At 43.2% G+C, this 19841-nt stretch overlaps 1 protein-coding gene across 1 annotated transcript in view; it reads left to right on the top strand.

Moving 5' to 3' along the window:
- The first annotated feature begins 590 nt into the window (after positions 1–590).
- The window catches only part of LOC132486766 (microtubule-associated serine/threonine-protein kinase 4-like), a 202142-nt gene continuing 182891 nt past the window's right edge, over positions 591–19841 (top strand). The window contains exon 1 of the mRNA XM_060094343.1: positions 591–935. Coding sequence (XP_059950326.1) covers positions 591–935 — 345 coding nt within the window. The remainder of the gene's footprint in view (positions 936–19841) is intronic.

Consider the following 19841-nt stretch of genomic DNA (forward strand, 5'->3'; position numbering starts at 1 on the left):
GGCGTTCCCAGGACCGCCAGCCACTCCTTGGCTAAATTCAGAGTACCAGGCTTAGGCTCCGATTCCGGGCTCCATTCCCACCCTCCCAGTGCACGTGCCTCGTTCCAGTCCCCCGGACCCCGACCCAGCAGCCGGCGCCTCGGCCCCGCCTCCCCTACCTGACGCAGGTGCGCCTGGGGCGCCGTAGCCTCCGCCCACCGGCGTGCTTGCTCTGCCATTGGTTCCCCCGGCTGCCCGTCTCTTTCGCCGGCCCCGCTCGGTCCCGGAGGGGTAGGTTTTGCTGGAGAAGCCGCAGTCCCGGCGGCTCGGGCCCTGCACGGGACGGTTGTGGAGCGCAGAGCGCGGACCCGCGCTGGCATGTCCCCGCGCGCGGGAGCCCCAGTCGGCCGCCGGGCCCGGGCGGCTGCTAACTTGGCTGCAGGCTCCGGCGGCCCGGCCGCGGCCATGTAGTTGCCGGCGGAGCTCTCTGCAGCCCAGGAGCGGCAGCGAGAGCGAGCAGGAGCCCAGCAATTCGAGGCTTTCCCTGGAGGCGTTGAGTGCGTGCCGCGCCCTCGCCGGTCCTCAGGCCGCACTTTGGGCCTGAGAGGGAAATGGGGGAGAAAGTTTCGGAGGTGCTGGAGCCAGTGCTCCGCGGCTGCAGCGGCCACGGTGCCCGGACTCCCGCCCCTGCGGCGGCTGCCGCGTCCTCCCCGGGAGCTTCCTCGGCCGAGTCCTCATCGGGCTCAGAAACTCTGTCGGAGGAAGGGGAGCCCAGCTTCTCTCGCGAGCACCCGCCGCCGCCGCCGCCGGGCGGCGCTCGGCCGCCCGCCGCGCGGGCTCCCGCGCGCTTGGTGCCCGAGCGTGGAGTCCCCGCGCCGCCGCCGCCGCTGCCAGGAGGAGCCGCGCCCCCCGCGCCCCGGGGCAGCAGCGCGTCCCAGGAAGAGCAGGATGAGGAGGTGGGTCCGCCTTCCCCCCCACCCCCCGCCCCTCTGGTCCAGGCTGCCAGGCGACCCCAGTTCTCCATCCCGCACGCGGGTGGTGGGCATCGCGCGCTGGGGCCTGGAGAGGGGGAGGGACCCCAGATGTTGTGCCTCGAGCCCTGGGTAATGACAGGAGCTTCCCTGTGGGTCACCGGTTTCCCCATGGCTGTTACCTGTGTGTGTGTGTGTGTGTGCGCGCGCGTGCGTGTACATGTGCTGCCTGATAGTGTGCTTCTCCAGTGTCAAAGCAGCAAACTCCGTCGGTCAGGATCTGCTCCTTTGGGTCTGTGAATGGACGTGAGCTGGACGCCTGGCTTGTCCCCACAACTGAGACCTCGTTCTCCGAAGTGGGCGTTGCTTCCCACGGTAGCGCTTGGGCAGAAGGAGGAGTGTGGTGAAGGGACGGGTGTGAGAGGAGAGTGGGTGTGTTGGAGGTGGGGGACGGCTGGCAGCGGTGTCCGCGAAGTTGCGCGGCGGAGTTTCGGTTGCATTGGCTCCGGGGTCCCCCGCGGGTGGTTTTGGCTGGTCCCGCGGCGTCGGTCCTCCGGCCCTCGGCCGGCGGCGCTGACCTGCGCTTCTGCATCTCCCATTTGGACTTGTCCCGGGGTGTCCAGATGCGTGCTGGTCGCCAGACTGAATGGGGAACGTGCCCCCTTCTTCGGGGGACTGCGTCCATCCTGGTTTCTTGGAAGAATATTCGTGCGAAACTTGTGGGTCGCGTCCTGACACATTGAAACTATGACTTGGTGTCCTCTCGCCTGTTTTCTCTGGCTTTTTTTCTGCTTTTGGAGGACAGTTAAGGAAGCATAAGGTTCTTGGTGTCTTTGATTGGTCGCTTTGGACATTTCTTGAGGGGAAGTCATCTTGATCAGGGAAAGACCATAAATAAAACATCACCCGAACAGGGCCTCCTTGTGAAGTTAATTCCTCAGTGCCAGTGTGGTATTTTCTTCCTCTCTGATGGGGTTAGTTTTAGTAAGTAATTGTCTCTGTCCGTCGGAAGATGCAAGCTGAGGCCAGTGCTCTGACAGTAGCCCCCTGGGACACCAGCCTGGAGGCATAGACTGGATCTGGCACAAAGTGAGGGGAGTCAAGTCCTAACCTGGCAGAGATGGAGCAAACCCTAGTGGTGGGCCAAGCCTCTGGCAGTAACCAGAACCTATTCCCCAGTGCCTGGAGGAATGCGAGGATCCTGGACAGGTGCCTGGAGATTTGCTTTCTAGAACTGTCTCTGCTTCTGAATTGTGAGATCTTGGATGAGCTGATTCCTCTGAGGTCAGTTTAATAATCTGTAAAATGAGGGGTATGACCAGTGAACTTCAAGGTAAAGTTTATTTTCACACGAACACTCCCCTTTTCTGATCAGGAATTTAGGATGGATCCAAAGTGCAGGTTGATCCTAGGGACAGGGTGCCAGGAGTTAAGCTGAGCATCACACCCACCACAGAGTTACCTGACAAAACCCCCAGACTAAACCAGTGCTCTCAGTGGTTGCGTCTCCCTTTGAAAGATGTGAGGCATGTGCTGGCGTACTTCCCGAGATGAGCACACTGGTCACTGGGCAGTAGGGAGTATGACCCAACGCAATGGTTTACCACTAGATTCTAATATAGTGTTGCCATCAGTAGAGATGATGATAGAGTTAGTTGCCCTATGTTTTCTGCGTAGCTAGGAGGGTAATTCATGATACATAACATGGTCTTGCAGATCCCAGGTGGGGGAAGTCAGGAACTTCTCACTTTTGATCCCAATCCTGTAGCTGATTTATTGCCTGGCCTCAGGGTGACAGTGTTTTATTTTCTTGGAAGTGGATGTAACGATAGCTTATTTCACAGGCACTGCACTGACGAATGGTTGATTGAAACACATTTTGGAAAGTGGAATGACTAAATAACATTGGTCAGTATTTGTGAAATCTCAGAATTGGATGTAAAGTGATACAGTATTGCAATTTATTGTGTAACTTAACCTGTGGCAGGGGATGCTGGAAATTGTCCAGGAGTGGAAATCTTGACTTGCTCTGAGAATTTTAAAGAGAAACTAAAACTGTGGAGTAGAGAAGTTACAGTCTTGGTGAGAGGGGTTGAAGTCCAGTGCACATTTTCTGGCTCTTACACTGGTGCCAGTATGGTGCAGGGGTTCTTAGCCTTTGAGAGGGTGTTTTGGGTCTCTTTGAGAACCCAATGAATGCTCTCCCTGCTCTCCTCAGAAAAGGGGCACCACTATAAATACCATTCTAGCAGGTTCAGTGAGGAACACTGGGTTACACACTCTCAGTTTGGTGGAAAGACCTGGGTTTGATTCCCGCCTCTGCCACCTCAACTAGATGTGAGATGTGGACCACTCAGCTGATGTAAGGCCTGACTTTTCCCCTCTTAAATGGGAATAATAGCAATAGGGTCATTAGGCATTCTATACACGCCACCTAGTTTAATCCTAGTATAGTATCTAACATTTAGCATGGAGTGCTAAGTAAATATTAATTTTTCAAGTTCATTTTATATTAATTTTTAAAAATTAATAAAATTTTATTAATTAATAAAATTAAAATATTAATTTTTCAAGTTGATTAAAAATGTTGTGAAAGGTGGTACAAGTTTGGGCTGGCTTATTTTATTTATGCATAATTAATCTGCTCCCTACTTTCAGAGAACCTGAGGCCTTGCCTATACTGTTTATTACCACTTTTTTAGTATTAGCTGGGAAACAGTTTTTATCTGGATCAGGTTGCATTATGGGAAGGCACTTTTAACATAGTGTTAGTTATACGGTAGCAAGGCACCGAGTAGAAAGCCTTAAAAGGCTTAAGGGAAACCCATAAAATGGAAGGAGGTTCATTTAGATTTAAAAATTGTTAGGTCTGGCTTGGGAGACTCATTGTCTTCCAATTTTTTTTCAGTTAAGTTACTGCATCAATTTTTAAAAAAGCAGCAAAATTCAATTTCCTAGTGTATTATTGCAGTGCTAATTTTTTGGGCACCCTTGTTGAAGCTGCTTGCATATACTATTAATGTCAACAGTGTTTGACCTATTTCATATTTTATCTTCCTGTCAATATTTGTGTAAACTTACAAAGTCCCATAGACTTAAATCAGCCCTTTAAGCTTTTGGTGTCTTAAAAACAATACTTTACCATGGCAATGATTGTAGTTTTTATGTACTTAATAATCAGACACACGAGAGAGATAGTGCATGTTTTTTTGTTTAAATAAAGTGCATCTCGGGCTTCCCTGGTGGCGCAGTGGTTGAGAGTCCGCCTGCCGATGCAGGGGACACGGGTTCGTGCCCCGGTCTGGGAAGATCCCACATGCCGCGGAGTGGCTGGGCCCGTGAGCCATGGCCGCTGAGCCTGCGCGTCCGGAGCCTGTGCTCCGCAACGGGAGAGGCCACAACAGTGAGAGGCCCGCGTACCGCAAAAAAAAAAAAAAAAAAAAAAAAAAAAAAAAGTGCATCTCACTTAACCCCTGATAACTCAAGCCTGTGGATTTGGGGGTCTCTGCAAGTTGAGGGTAGTGGACCATGTTTCGGACAGTCATGATGATCTGGGTTGGAGGAGTGTCCCTCTAACATTTCTGAGATTTGCTCTTAGGCGCTCTGCCCTGTCCCTTCTCAAAGCACCTTCTGGTAACTCTCATAAAGTACTCAGTGCCGTTTGCTGCGTGTCGATGAACTCATAAGGGCAGGAATTTTGTCTTTGTGTGTTTAGCACAGTGCTTCTAATATATTAGTAGGGGCTCAGTACATAAATGTTGAATGAAAGAGGAAAAATACATCTTTGAAAACGGTTGCACATTTGACTGAAGGGTGACCATGTGTGTATTGTTTTGTCTGTTGTGAATTATGCTTAAACCTCTAGATCTCTTATCAAAAAAGCCTCCTGAATCACAGTGAAAGTATTATGAGCAGTTTTTCCAGGTAAATTTTGAAGAAGGTCAAATCAGTGAGGATCCACTCACAATGCCTGTGCAGGACTCACGTATTTACTCTGTTGTTTACTGTGTGTGTCAGAACTTGAAACTTTCAGGGATTCTTAGAACGGCAGAAAAAAGGCTTATTAGCTAAAAGGATTTTCAACTCAATATAAAGCGTCTAATTTATACTTTGCTACCCTAAAGGATTTACTTTACTGGCATGAGTGGGAAACAATTTCCCTTATTAACAATAGGCACAATTAGGGGATGTCTTTTTTTTATTTTTTAATTTAATTTAATTTATTTTTTTATCCAGCAGGTTCTTATTAGTCATCTTTTTTTTTTTTTTTTTCTGTACGTGGGCCTCTCACTGTTGTGGCCTCTCCCGTTGCGGAACACAGGCTCTGGATGCGCAGGCTCAGTGGCCATGGCTCACGGGCCGAGCCACTCCGCGGCATGTGGGATCTTCCCGGACCGGGGCACGAACCTGTGTCCCCTGCATCGGCAGGTGGACTCTCAACCACTGCGCCACCAGGGAAGCCCTAGTCATCCATTTTATCCACATCAGTGTATACATGTCAATAGCAATCGCCCAATTCATCACACCCCCACCGCCACCCCACCGCGGTTGTCCCCCCTTGGTGACCATGTTTGTTCTCTAGATCTCTGTCTCAATTTCTGACCTGCAAACTGGTTCATCTGTACCATTTTTCTAGGTTCCACATACATGCGTTAATATACGATATTTGTTTTTCTCTTTCTGACTTACTTCACTCTGTATGACAGTCTCTAGATCCATCCACGTCTCCACATATTACCCAATTTCGTTCCTTTTTATGGCTGAGTAAAATTCCATTGTATATATATATACCACATCTTCTTTATCCATTCATCTGTCGATGGGCATTTAGGTTGCTTCCATGACCTGGCTATTGTAAATAGTGCTGCAATGAACATTGGGGTGCATGTATCTTTTTGAATTATGGTTTTGTCTGGGTATATGCCCAGTAGTGGGATTGCTGGATCATATGGTAGCTCTATTTTTAGTTTTTTAAGGAACCTCCATACTGTTCTCCATAGTGGCTGTATCAATTTACATTCCCACCAACAGTGCAAGAGGGTTCCCTTTTCTCCACACCCTCTCTAGCATTTGTTGTTTGTAGATTTTCTGATGATGCCTATTCTAACTGGTGTGAGGTGATACCTCATTGTGGTTTTGATTTGCATTTCTCCATAATTAGTGCTGTTGAGCAGCTTTTCATGTGCTTCTTGGCCATCTGTATGTCTTCTTTGGAGAAATGTCTATTTAGGTCTTCTGCCCATTTTTGGATTGGGTTGTTTGTTTTTTTAATATTGAGCTGCCTGAACTGTTTATATATTTTGGAGATTAATCCTTTGTCCGTTGATTCGTTTGCAAATATTTTCTCCCATTCTGAGGGTTGTCTTTTCGTCTTGTTTATGGTTTCCTTTGCTGTGCAAAAGCATTTAAGTTTCATTAGGTCCCATTTGTTTATTTTTGTTTTAATTTCCATTACTCTAGGAGGTGGATCAAAAAAGATCTTGCTGTGATTTATGTCAAAGAGTGTTCTTCCTATGTGTTCCTCAAGGAGTTTTATAGTGTCTCATCTTACCTTTAGGTCTCTAATCCATTTTGAGTTTATTTTTGTGTATGGTGTTAGGGAGTGTTCTAATTTCATTCTTTTACATGTAGCTGTCCAGTTTTCCCAGCACCACTTATTGAAGAGCCTTTCTTTTCTCCATTGTATATCTTTGCCTCCTTTGTCATAAATTAGTTGACCATAGGTGTGTGGGTTTATCTCTGGGCTTTCTATCTTGTTCCATTGATCTATATTTCTGTTTTTGTGCCAGTACCATATTGTCTTGATTACTGTAGCTTTGTAGTAAAGTCTGAAGTCAGGGAGCCTGATTCCTCCAGCTCCGCTTTTTTCCCTCAAGACTGCTTTGGCTATTCGGGGTCTTTTGTGTCTCCATACAAATTTTAAGATTTTTTGTTCTAGTGCTGTAAAAAATGCCATTGGTAATTTGATAGGGATTGCATTGAATCTGTAGATTGCTTTGGGTAGTATAGTCATTTTCACAGTATCGATTCTTCCAATCCAAGAACATGGTATATCTCTCCATCTGTTGGTATCATCTTTAATTTCTTTCATCAGTGTCTTATAGTTTTATGCATACAGGTCTTTTGTCTCCCTAGGTAGGTTTATTCCTAGGTATTTTAGTCTTTTTGTTGCAGTGGTAAATGAGAGTGTTTTCTTAATTTCTCTTTCAGATTTTTCATCATTAGTATATAAGAATACAAGAGATTTCTCTGCATTAATTTTGTATCCTGCAACTTTACCAAATTCATTGATTAGCTCTAGTAGTTTTCTGGTGATGCCTTTAGGATTCTCTATGTATAGTATCATGTCATCTGCAAACAGTGACAGTTTTACTTCTTCTTTTCCAATTTGTATTCCTTTTATTTCTTTTTCTTCTCTGATTGCCGGGCTAGGACTTCCAAAACTATGTTGAATAATAGTGGTGAGAATGGACATCCTTGTCTTGTTCCTGATTTTAGAGGAAATACTTTCAGTTTTTCACCATTGAGAATGATGTTTGCTGTGCGTTTGTCATATATGGCCTTTATTATGTTGAGGTAGGTTCCCTCTATGCCCACTTTCTGGAGAGTTTTTGTCATAAATGGATGTTGAATTTTGTCAAAAGCTTTTTCTGCATCTACTGAGATGATCATATGGTTTTTATTCTTCTAATTTGTTAATACAGTATATCACATTGATTGTTTTGCATATATTGAAGAATCCTTGCATCCCTGGGATAAATCCCACTTGATCATGGTGTGTGATCCTCTTAATGGGTTGTTGGATTCTGTTTGCTAATATTTTGTTGAGGATTTTTGCATCTATATTCATCAGTGATATTGGTGTGTAATTTTCTTTTTTCGTAGTATCTTTGTCTAGTTTTGATATCAGGGTGGTGGTGGCCTCATAGAATGAGTTTGGGAGTGTTCCTCCCTCCACAAATTTTTGGAAGAGTTTGAGAAGAATGGGTGTTAGCTCTTCTCTAAATGTTTGATAGAATTCACCTGTAAAGCCGTCTGGTCCTGGACTTTTTTTGTTGGAAGATTTTTAATCACAGTTTCAATTTCATTACTTGTGATTGGTCTGTTCATATTTTCTGTTTCTTCCTGGTTCAGTTGTGAATGGTTATACCTTTCTAAGAATTTGTCCATTTCTTCCAGGTTGTGCATTTTATTGACATACAGTTGCTTGTAGTAATCTCTTAGGATGCTTTGTATTTGTGCGGTGTCTGTTGTAACTTCTCCTTTTTCATTTCTAATTTTATTGATCTGAGTCCTCTCCCTCTTTTTTTTTGATGAGTCTGGCTAATGGTTTATCAATTTTGTTTATCTTCTCAAACAACCAGCTTTTACTTTTATTGATCTTTGGTATTGTTTTCTTTGTTTCTTTTTCATTTATTTCTGCTCTGATCTTTATGATTTTTTTCCTTCTGCTAACTTTGGGTTTTGTTTGTCCTTCTTCCTCTAGTTCCTTTAGGTGTAAGGTTAGATTGTTTACTTGAGATGTTTCTTGTTTCTTGACGTAGGCTTGTGTAGCTATAAACTGCCCTCTTAGAACTGCTTTTGCTGCCTCCCATAGGTTTTGGATCGTCGTGTTTTCATTGTCATTTGTCTCTAGGTTTTTTTTTATTTTCTCATTGATTTCTTCAGTGATCTCTTGGTTATTTAGTAGTGTATTGTTTAGCCTCCGTGTGTCTGTGTTTTTTACTTTTTTTCCCTGTAATTCATTTCTAATCTCATAGCGTTGTGGTCAGAAAAGATACTTGATATGATTTCAATTTTATTAAATTTTCTGAGGCTTGATTTGTGACCCAAAATGTGATCTATCCTGGAGAATGTTCCATGCACACTTGAGAAGTAAGTGTTATCTGATGTTTTTGGATGGAATGTCCTATAAATATCAATTAAATCTATCTGGTCTCTTGTATCATTTAAAGCTTTGTTTCCTTATTAATTTTCTGTTTGGATGATCTGTCCATTGGTGAAAGTGAGGTGTAAGTCCCCCACTATTATTGTGTTACTGTTGATTTCCTCTTTTATAACTGTTACCAGTTGCCTCATGTATTGAGGTGCTCCTATGTTGGGTGCATATATATTTATAATTGTTGTATCTTCTTCTTGGATTGATCCCTTGATCATTGCATAGTGTCCTTCCTTGTCTCTTGTAACATTCTTTATTTTAAAATCTATTTTATCTGATATGAGTATTGCTACTCCAGCTTTCTTTTGATTTCCACTTGCATGGAATATCTTTTTCCATCCCCTCACTTTCAGTCTGTATATGTCCCTAGGTCTGAAGCAGGTCTCTTGCAGACAGCATATATATGGGTCTTGTTTTTGTATCCATTCAGCGAGCCTGTGTCTTTTGGTTGGAGCATTTAATCCATTCAAGTTTAAGGTAATTATCGATATGTATGTTACTATGACCATTTTCTTAATTGTTTTGGGTTTGTTTTTGTAGGTCCTTTTCTTCTCTTGTGTTTCCCACTTAGAGAAGTTCCTTAAGCATTTGTTGTAGAGCTGGTTTGGTGGTGCTCAATTCTCTTAGCTTTTGCTTGCCTGTAAAGGTTTTGATTTCTCCATCGAATCTGAATGAGATCCTTGCTGGGTAGAGTAATCTTGGTTGTAGGTTCTTCCCTTTCATCACTTTAAGTATATCATGCCACTCCCTTCTGGCTTGTAGAGTTTCTGCTGAGAAATTAGCTGTTAACCTTATGGGAGTTCCCTTGTATGTTATTTGTCGTTTTTCCCTTGCTGCTTTCAGTAATTTTTCTTTGTCTTTAATTTTTGCCAATTTGATTACTATGTGTCTCGGCGTGTTTCTCCTTGGGTTTATCCTGTATGGGACTCTCTGCACTTCCTGGACTTGGGTGGCTATTTCCTTTCCCATGTTAGGGAAGTTTTCGACTATAATCTCTTCAAATATTTTCTCGGGTCCTTTCTCTCTTCTCCTTCTGGGACCCCTATAATGCGAATGTTGTTGTGTTTCAAGTTATCCCAGAGGTCTCTTAGGCTGTCTTCATTTCTTTTCATTCTTTTTTCTTTATTTTGTTCTGCAGCAGTGAATTCTACCATTCTGTCTTCCAGGTCACTTATCCGTTCTTCTGCCTCAGTTATTCTGCTATTGATTCCTTCTAGTGTTGTTTTCATTTCAGTTGTTGTATTGTTCATCTCTGTTTGTTTGTTCTTTAATTTTTCTAGGTCTTTGTTAAACATTTCTTGCATCTTCTCGATCTTTGCTTCCATTCTTTTTCCGAGGTCCTGGATCATCTTCACTATCATTCTGAATTCTTTTTCTGGAAGGTTGCCTATCTCCACTTCATTTAGTTTTTTTTGGGGGGGGGGTTTATCTTGTTGCTTCATCTTGTGCATAGCCCTCTCTCTTTTTATCTTGTCTATGTTTCTGTGAATGTGGTTTTCATTCCACATGCTGCAGGATTGTAGTTCTTTTTTGTGGGCATGTCTTTTAACTGTTCTATTAATGATGTGAGTTTGAAGACTGCTCTTAATGTTATGCATAGATGTGTAGATGAATGTCTAGTCTTTACCGGTGAAGAGAATAAATAGCAAAGAGCAACCATGAAGTCAGTAAAAGTTTTCACTGAATTGGTGTTTTATGAATCATAGCAGCTACATAATTTGAAAAGAAGAGTAGTGTGTAAATCTTGGCATGTTTATTATTTAGTCTGCTTTTGACTCTCTGTTTCAATAAGAGCCACAGGTTTAGAACGTCAGTCAGCCAATGTATATTAACTCTCAGGAAGCATCACCTTGGGCACTGAAAACACGAGGGTGGACAAGACAGAGATAGTTTTGACCTCACAAAGCTTCTAGTGTAGGGGGGGAGATAGTCCCTAGCCATAGTCCCTAGCCACATGAGTTTTCATTAATTGGCTTCCAACATGGTAGATGGGGAACAGGCTCTGAGGGAGTGTGCACCTCATCTCCCCTGGGAGGTGGGAACTGCCTCACTGAGGAGTTATTGGGGAAGGGGAGGGACGAGTAATGCAGGTAGCAGAGAGAGCTGTGTGGGTCTGGGGGCTGAGGACTCTGGGTCACGTGTGTGGAGCCGAGGAAGGCATGACCTCGGGGGACGCTGGAGAGAGAAGTAGCAGCTGGGTCATGCACACCTTTTGGACTTTATTCTAAGGCACCGGGAACCACCGAAGGTTTGAAGCAAGGAAGTGACTCCATCAGACTGGCGTTTTGGGAAGCCAGGCAGCCTGGAGCCCACCTGGGGGGAACTGCAGGTGTAGCTCGTTGAAATGTTCCAGGTTATCGTGGAGCTGATGACCTGAGAAGAAGCCATCTTAATAAGCGGTGTGTCAGCGGAACTGGGGGCTCATTCCTGGCGGCTCAGGCATCCAGGAAATGGAACAGGATCGAGAGAACACCTTCATGTGGCTATTAATGCTGCTTTTCGGGCTTCCCTGGTGGCGCAGTGGTTGAGAATCTGCCTGCTGATGCAGGGGACACGGGTTTGAGCCCTGGTCTGGGAGGATCCTATGTGCCGCGGAGCAACTAGGCCCGTGAGCCATGGCCGCTGAGCCTGCGCGTCCGCAGCCTGTGCTCCACAAAAAGAGAGGCCACGATAGTGAGAGGCCCGTGCACCGCGATGAAGAGTGGTCCCCGCTTGCCACAACTAGAGAAAGCCCTCGCACAGAAACGAAGACCCAACACAGCAAAAATAAATAAATAAATAAATGCTGCTTTTCACTGCTATGTTGCCTTAAGCCTAGTATTTTCTTGAAGGAAAACCTTTAATGATGAATGGAGACAGAGAAGAGGGCCTTGGGAATGCTCATGTCCACAGTCAGTTGCAGGGGACGTTGACCTGAGGTGAAAGGAAGAGAAATTGCCTGGAGGCGGTGTGACATCCTCTGGTGGTGGGAAGTGTGGTGTTTGTGAGCTAACACGCATTATGAGAGTCTGGCTTATCTGCTTGGATGTTCCTCAAGAACGTAGGGTCAGAGTCAGGGAAGGGCTGAGGCTTGTACCCTTTCCACCCCGGGTCTGTGGTATTCTAGGAAATGTCAAATGTTTATATTTCACCAGTGTTTTGGAGCCAGTGACAAAGGCTGACTCTCTGTTCCCTCAGACTTAGTGGATACAGTGTATGAGTCCAGCTGTTTTTCATTTTGCCCCTGCAAGGAAGGGTGTGGAAGCACATTAGAGTGCGGGCTGTGAAGATGGTAAACTGCGGGAAGAGTCCTGGCAGAAAAGTTCTCATGATGGGAAGGGTCCATAACCTGGTGTTAGAGAAAACTGAGTGTGGTGTGTGTGTGTGTGTGTGTGTGTGTGTATACAGGTACGCATGCACGTGTATATCTAAGAAGAGATAATTGTCCTTTTTAGATGGAAGACACCCCAGGCCATGTTAAAGCATGGTCGCACATTCTGTAGTGTTGCCTGGAAAGGACTTGTGCCCCGCTCCTCCATCCCTTCAGACCAGCAGCCAGTGTTCCCTACTCTGGGGTCAGGGTCTGTATTGCCTAAGGGTACAGACCAGTGATCCCAGTTCAGCCACTTATAGGCCGTGTGCCTTTGGAAAGGTTATTAATACTGAGACTGTTTCCTTATCTGTAAAATGGACATGCCAGTATTTATTGCAGAGGGTCATTATGAGAATTAATGAGGTGTTTTATATTGAGGACCCAGCATGATTCCTGGCATGTAGTATGCATTCCATGATGGTGTTTGCTAATATGACTGAGTATGGAAAAGCTGATTGATGCAAAATATCAGCTCCATAGCCAGGAATAATCGGAAGCCTAGACGTCCCTTCCCTGACGGATTATGCTACCGGCATGGTTTGCTGGTGGTTCTGGGAGGCCCTTTCATTCATGAGTAGGTAGATATGTAACACAGCGATCACTTTTAAATTCATGGATGCAGCATTTCTTACGATGTACTAATAGCAAAGCCTTATGGTTCATTAACTCTTCTGTAGACACGATCTCTCTTTTGCTCATGGAACCTGCTCTTAGTGATCCTGTATTAACTGATATCCTAAAAGACTCTGTGAACATGCAAATTACTAGCTGTGCCCAGGGACTTAGTAAGAAGACAGCATGTCACCCCTGTGGTGAGGCTGGTGACATGACCAGGTACTCCATGATGATTTGGGGGCTGAGAAGGGAGTAACAAGGAAATCAGATGATTTTCTGGAAGCCAACTTTGGTTCCTATAAACATAGGGTGGGGAGGCAGGTGGTCCAGGGGCCACCCCAACTTCACAGAGGGGAAATCCGTTAGACATGTGATAGAACTATTAAAAATGCAAGAACTCATGTATGTGAATTGTCCAACAAAAAGTCTGTTATGTCCCTTTGGGGAAATGTAAACATTTCAATTTTTTAAGGCAAAAGTGCAAAAACCTAGGAGTGCTTTTGATATAACTCAGATAAATGCTGGTGCAGTGACTGCAGGTCGTTTTCCCTTCCAGGAGCCTGGCGCTCTGCCCTATGTACCTGTTTAGGTTGACATTTACACAGCTTTGCATCATTTAGTTCAAGGATGATTGTGTCCTTTTGTGTCTCTGATACTTAGTCCGGTTTCTTATCTGGTCCTATTATTTTGGGCTAGAGCATAAGATCAAATATGATTAAGCAGAAGTCTCTTTCTCCAGCAGCTTGTGTGCACTTGTTTCTTTCCCTGTCTTTGTTCTTCTCTCTCAGCTGGTTCAGAATTCCTGGAAAGGATTGGACAGTAGTCATGTGTGTTTCCAGGCTTAGGAGAGAAAACCCCTAAATGTGAAATGTCAGTTCAGGACCGTGGTCAGCGGTACACAAACATTCAAGTCACATTTAAATGTATAGAACTTGTGTGAAATTTCTGGTTGCTTCTCCAACTTCTCTTAATGAAAAGCAGTCACTGCTTATTTAGTAATTTGAATTCATAACTAGGCACATGTGTCTGTGAGACAGCTTATAAATTTGTACCCTAGGCCTGTACGCTTTTGCTAGCCCATCAATTCTCCTCTTAGACACAGTCCATATATTTTTTGATTATGGTGTTTACTTCCACTGAACCTTTCAGCCCAAATGCTTTGTATTGATATTGGGGGCAGGGGGAGGTGGAGGGGAGGGTGGAAATACTGACAAATTGGCTTTCTTTTCTTAACTAATTTCATAGGCTATGGTGTGGAAAACGAAAATTTAATTTTAACTTTCTTGACTTTGTATTTTTGAGGTGTTTTCCGTGGCCAACAAGCTCACAGGTGCACCCAGTTTAGTGCGGGTAGCTGAATATACATTCACAAACTCACATCAGGTGTGTGTCTTTTGGCCTCTGCCTTAGAACTTGGTCAGCTACTTTTTTAGTAAGCTGAGAAGTTAGGTATGTAGTTCCCTCCTGGTTGATGATTTTGTGCCTTTCCAAGTTTGTTTTAAAAATAATATCATCATATCTTGGGGTTCTGGTGTTAATGTGTGTCTTAACTGTCATTTCTTTATACAGAGATGGATGTACCTTCTGCAGTGCAGGAAGGGTCCCAGTGCCTCACCAGTGGTTGGGAAATAAAGTAAAATTGGGTTAAAATTGGTGGTTAAAATGTTATGTCCCTGTACACTGTCCTTGAGACTTATATTCTCAGAAATTACAAATTTAAAATTGCTTCTTAGGGCAATCATTGCTAGGTAAACTGCATTAAGGTATTGATATAGAATGCAGTTGTGATGAAATCCATTTTGTGCATAAAGGTTAAGTGATTATTTTCACAAAGAGGTTCTTTATGAATAAATTGATTCCATAGGAATGTGTCTGGCTCCTATACACTCAAACTCACAGAATTTGCTTTGTCACTCCCTTAGTTTTAGCTTGAGTGCTTAATTGAAAGCACCTGAGGCTTAATTGAAATCATCATCAGCCCAGGGCAGCTCTGAGGCTACTCACTTAGATGCAGCCAAGGAGAGATGGGGAGAGTTGCTCCAGAGAAAAGGGCACTCCCAAATGTTTGTTTGGAGAGAGAGGACCATCAGAAAGTTTTACTTAAGGAGAACTTCAGACTCATCTCAAATGAGTAGAGTACAAATCAGAAAGACCCAAGAAAATGCTGACCTTCCTGTTCTTGTGGCTCTTATGAGAGTAGTAAGTTGAATCGCCAGATTAAGCCAGTGTAGCCTTAGTTTAAACACTGAGTGAGCATGTGTGAGCACGAGAGAGTGAAGGAGAACGAGAGAAAAACAGCTTGTCAGGTAAGGAAAGACTATCTTCTCTTTCCCCTACGTTTTGGTACTTTATTTATGTGTTGTTGAGATCTTACCTTTGTAAATTTTACTTCATGTACCACTTTATTTCTTTGGGATTTCTTGTTTTTTTTTTGTTCTATAGACACTGTTTCCCTAGTAAGCTACCGCAGTTCACTGTTGTTTGGGAAGAGGAGGATGGTCCAAAATGTGCCTCTGAGACTTTTCAGGACTCGCTTTAATCCGTGGTGATGGCAGGTCCTAGCCCTGATGCAGAGTCTCTTAGGGGGACAAGAGATAATATGGGCATATTCTCACTGTGAAGTCTCTTGGTTTTCTTTATTATAATGTCAATATCACTTTGACTTTTCAAGACTTCTGCTTTTGAAATTAAAACGTTTCTACTTGGAAAAAGCTGAGGACAACGGTTTTAAAATTATAGAATAAAACCTGTTGGGAAGAGTTAGACTGATAGAGTAGCAATGTGACAGTTGTGTAACCTGCTACGATCATACTGTTTTAAATTTTTTAAAAATTATTTCTGAGTCATCACTTTCTGTGTGTTAGGTTGCCTGTCATTCTGTGTTCTAAATCATTCCTGTTTCTTTCATCCCCTTTTTATAGATAGCTTGGTCATCAGAATTTTAAAAAGAACATCACAAATCACTTTGGTTGGAAGAGTGTAGTAAAACCTTTGTTAAACAGAATGTTTGGGGGAGAGACTTTTTTTTTTGGTTATTCAGTTTTATGATTCACTGAAAATTAACTTGAGAGCTCTTTTGTTCTCACTTTGTTGTTTACCCTTTTTTCTTATAATTTCGAGGTGTGGTTTTCCTGCCTTATTTTGTGCTGAACAAGTTAGCTTTTTTTTTTTTAAAATTATTGGACATATTGTAATGCTTTAGGGCTCTCACTTTGGGTATCAATCACCTTCGAAAACTATTGAAGATGGAAAAGTGCGTAAGAAGTATAAAATTGCATGTGCTATTAACAAATAGTCTTTATTTCTTTAACTTTAAAGTTGAAGTTAGCAAAGTACTTTTTTTCTGAGGGTTGTGCTGCATTATCTTTGTTCATGGGATATGCCAGATCTTGTATATATTGTTAAAATTTGTACAGTACTTAACAGTTTGCACAGGATTTCCTGATACTATTTCAACTGTTCTCTTATTCTCGTTTTGTACACACTTCTTTTTGTAGTATAGTTAATAGTTTCTCTCTCCTCCACCCCACTAGATTGTATAACGTTGAGAGGGTCACTTAGCCACAGTATGGTAGTGTGGGCCAATTGAATTACCAATTAAGCTTAAAAAGACTTTTGTAAAAGTTGAGTAAATGCATGTAAAACACTCAGAATGGTGTCTTGACACAAATATGCCTCAATGGCAATTTGGGGCAATACTTATTATTATCCACTATATGTCCTGTCCACTTGGCATTAAGAGTTTGAGTTAAGTATCTGCAGAACTTTTAAGGTCGGGGGGAACCCAGGATCCTAGGTTTAATGGTCTGAGTGGGTTTCTACAAATGAAGTTTTGACTATAAACCAATTCTTATTTTTCTGTTAGCGTTGGGAAACTGTATTCTGTTAAGTTGTTCACTACCATCACACTTGTAGCTCTAAGCCATTTTTGGCCACATGCTTAAAGGAATTATTTTAATTGCTGATGAAATATTGACAACTAGACTTAAAATTTTAACAGTGATCCTGGGCTGTATTCATTAGCGCTCAGGATAAACTGCTGTCAGTGGAAATGTCGGGAATTCTGGCAACTTTGTCAGGGCTGGGTAAGTGGTGATGTAGGAGTTGGGAGGTGAACTGTGCCTTGGCTCCTTGCTGGGCAAGGAATTATCCTCCACCGTCTTCCTGTGTGATGAAAGGCAGTCCTTTCCAGCTCCAGTTTTTTGTTTCCTCTTACTATAGAAACATTGATTTCAACATTTAAAGTTGTCATCAGTATATAATTTGTTACAGATCTGTCATTCACATTTGTCTTTTGATGAATTTGAATTTTTGAATAGGCACATGCTTAAACGTACAGAAGACAGAGTTTACGTATATGTTCTGCTTTTGTTCATCTTTTAAAATTATTTGGTATGTTTCTGTCAGTCATCATGAATACATGTTGAGTGAGCTCTTACCTCCCAAACCTGCAAAGGAGTTGAACTCTGGATAACAAGGTCATTTTTGCATTTTTCTTGATGCAGTAGCACACTGTTGTGTGTACCAGAAATTACTGTTGTAGGTGAAATGATAAAAGATGGTTTTTTGGTGCTAGTTCGCAGAGACTGACTGCAGAGTGGGATCTTTTCCCCTGAGAGCATCTGCAGATCCTTAGATCAGTAGCAGAATTTGCTTATTCACAATAGCCTCCAAAGAGCAACTTGGGTTTGGAATTTGCTTGCTGCCTGGAATTACTCTGGGGCACATGTCTTGTCACAAGTCTGTCAATCCCATGTTCTAGACCAGAAACCTTTTGATTTTTAAAATCATTCTTTCATTTAAAAGATGTGTATGATCTCTGCTACCCTGGGCAGCCAGGGCCCTCCTGTACTGTTCTGGATCTTAGCCACCCAGCCCTTGTAGTGGACTAAAGTTTGTTTGCAAAGTTAAACCAGAATCTGTCAGGAGAAATTACTTTTTACCAGTGTGGTGATTTTTTTTTTTTTTTTTTAAACCAGAGGCTGGCAGCTCCAGCCTAAGCTGTTAGCTTAAGCTTTTGGGATTGTTTTATAAGTTCGTTTGAAAGTCAGTTGTTTGCAGAGTGTGAAGTCCCATAGAGACGTTTTAAATGGTGATTTGGTTTCCAGATCAGCCTACAAAAGACTGATTGACCCTTAGAATGGAATGTAAAGTCCGAGAAATGGGATAATAATGCAAGTATACCTTGGCCAGAGCAGGTACCTGAGCCCAGGCCTTCTGATCTGTATCTGTTCCTGCCAGCTGGAGCAGCGTCACCTCTAGCTTTCTGTATCTAACATGAAGTTCTTTTGGGGGTACTGAGGGGCAGTATAACATCTTCTTGAGGTGGATGACTGTGGCACAAGTAAACCTTGGCTGTTCTCAACATCTGAACACCTGAATGAGCAGGGCCCTGCCCTCCCAGGTGTTCTGAGTTAGTGAACAGGTGAGCTTGGGGAGCCTCCACTCCATCCACATGGTGGCTCTGGGTATCCTCCTGGAGGTGTGGCAATGACCTTTCTTTGTCTTTAGGGCACCTACATGGGTGCCCAAGATGCCTTCACATATTAGGGCAAATTATTTTAACCCAAAACATTGTCTCCTGCCCTTTTCAGTTCAGTTCTAATGGAGGAAACCTGCAAAGACTCAGAATTTAAGGTAGAAGGTAGGAGATACCACCTTACACCTGTTAGAATGGCTGTTATCAGAAACACAACAAGTATGGGCAAAGGTGTGGAGAAAAATGAACCCTTGTGCACTGTTGGTGGGAATGTAAATTGGTGCAGCCACTATGGAAAACAGTATGGAGGGTCTTCAAAAAATAGAACTACTATATGATCCAGCAATTCCACTTCTGGGTATTTATCCAAAGAAAATGAAAACACTAACTCATATATGCACACCCATGTTCATTGCAGCATATTACAATAGCCGAGATATGGAAACAAGTGTCCATCGATGGATGAATGGATGAAGACTTGGAGTGTGTGTGTTCTGTATATACATAATGGAATGTTACTCAGCCATAAGAAATGAAATACTGCCATTTGTGACAACATGGATGGATCCCTAAGGCATTATGCTAGGTTAAATACGTCAGAGAAGGACAAATACTTTATAATCTCACTTATATGTGTAATCTTAAAAAAAAAAAAACTCTTAGAATAGATTGGTGGTTGCCAGTGGCGGCAGGGGTGCGGGACTATGGGCAAAATGGGAGAAGGGGGTTAAAAGGTACAAACTTCCAGTTATAAAATAAGTTCTGGGGATGTAATGTACAGCCTGGTGACTATAGTTAATAATACTCTATTGCATATTTGGAAGTTGCTAAGAGTAGGTCTCAAGTTTTCATCACAAGAAAAAAATTAGTGACTATGATGACGGATAACTAGTTAACTAGACTTAACTGTGGTGATCCTTTTCTAATATGTACAAATATTAATCATGTACAACTGAGACTAATATACTTTTATTAATTATATCTCAATTTAAAAAAATGGTGGAAGGTGGTTACCTTTGAAAACCCATCAGAGTGCCTTTTAAATAAACCAAGTACTATTAAGAGAAGTAACTAGGGGTTAATTCTCCAAGACAGTGTTTCTTTGTATAATAACATGTCTTTGCAGAGCAAATGCTGTTTCAATTTGCATAGTCTGTCTCTTTCTCACTAGCAGACGTTAAATTCTCCCATGCTTGTTCTTTTAGTTTAACTCAGATGAGAGGAGTGATAGATCCTGTAGATGAGGCTGTAAATAATTGCCACATATCCTTGTTCCACTGGGGCTTTACACTTAAATGTGTATTTTTTTTTTCTTTTTTTTGCGGTTCGCGGGCCTCTCACTGTTGTGGCCTCTCCCGTTGCGGAGCACAGGCTCCAGATGCGCAGGCCCCGCGGCCACGGCCCACGGGCCCAGCCGTTCCGCGGCACGTGGGATCCCCCCGGACCGGGGCACGAACCCGCGCCCCCTGCATCGGCAGGCGGACTCTCAACCTCTGCGCCACCAGG

The sequence above is a fragment of the Mesoplodon densirostris genome, chromosome 3 (genome assembly GCF_025265405.1).
Source record: "Mesoplodon densirostris isolate mMesDen1 chromosome 3, mMesDen1 primary haplotype, whole genome shotgun sequence".
Classification (NCBI taxonomy): domain Eukaryota; kingdom Metazoa; phylum Chordata; class Mammalia; order Artiodactyla; family Ziphiidae; genus Mesoplodon; species Mesoplodon densirostris.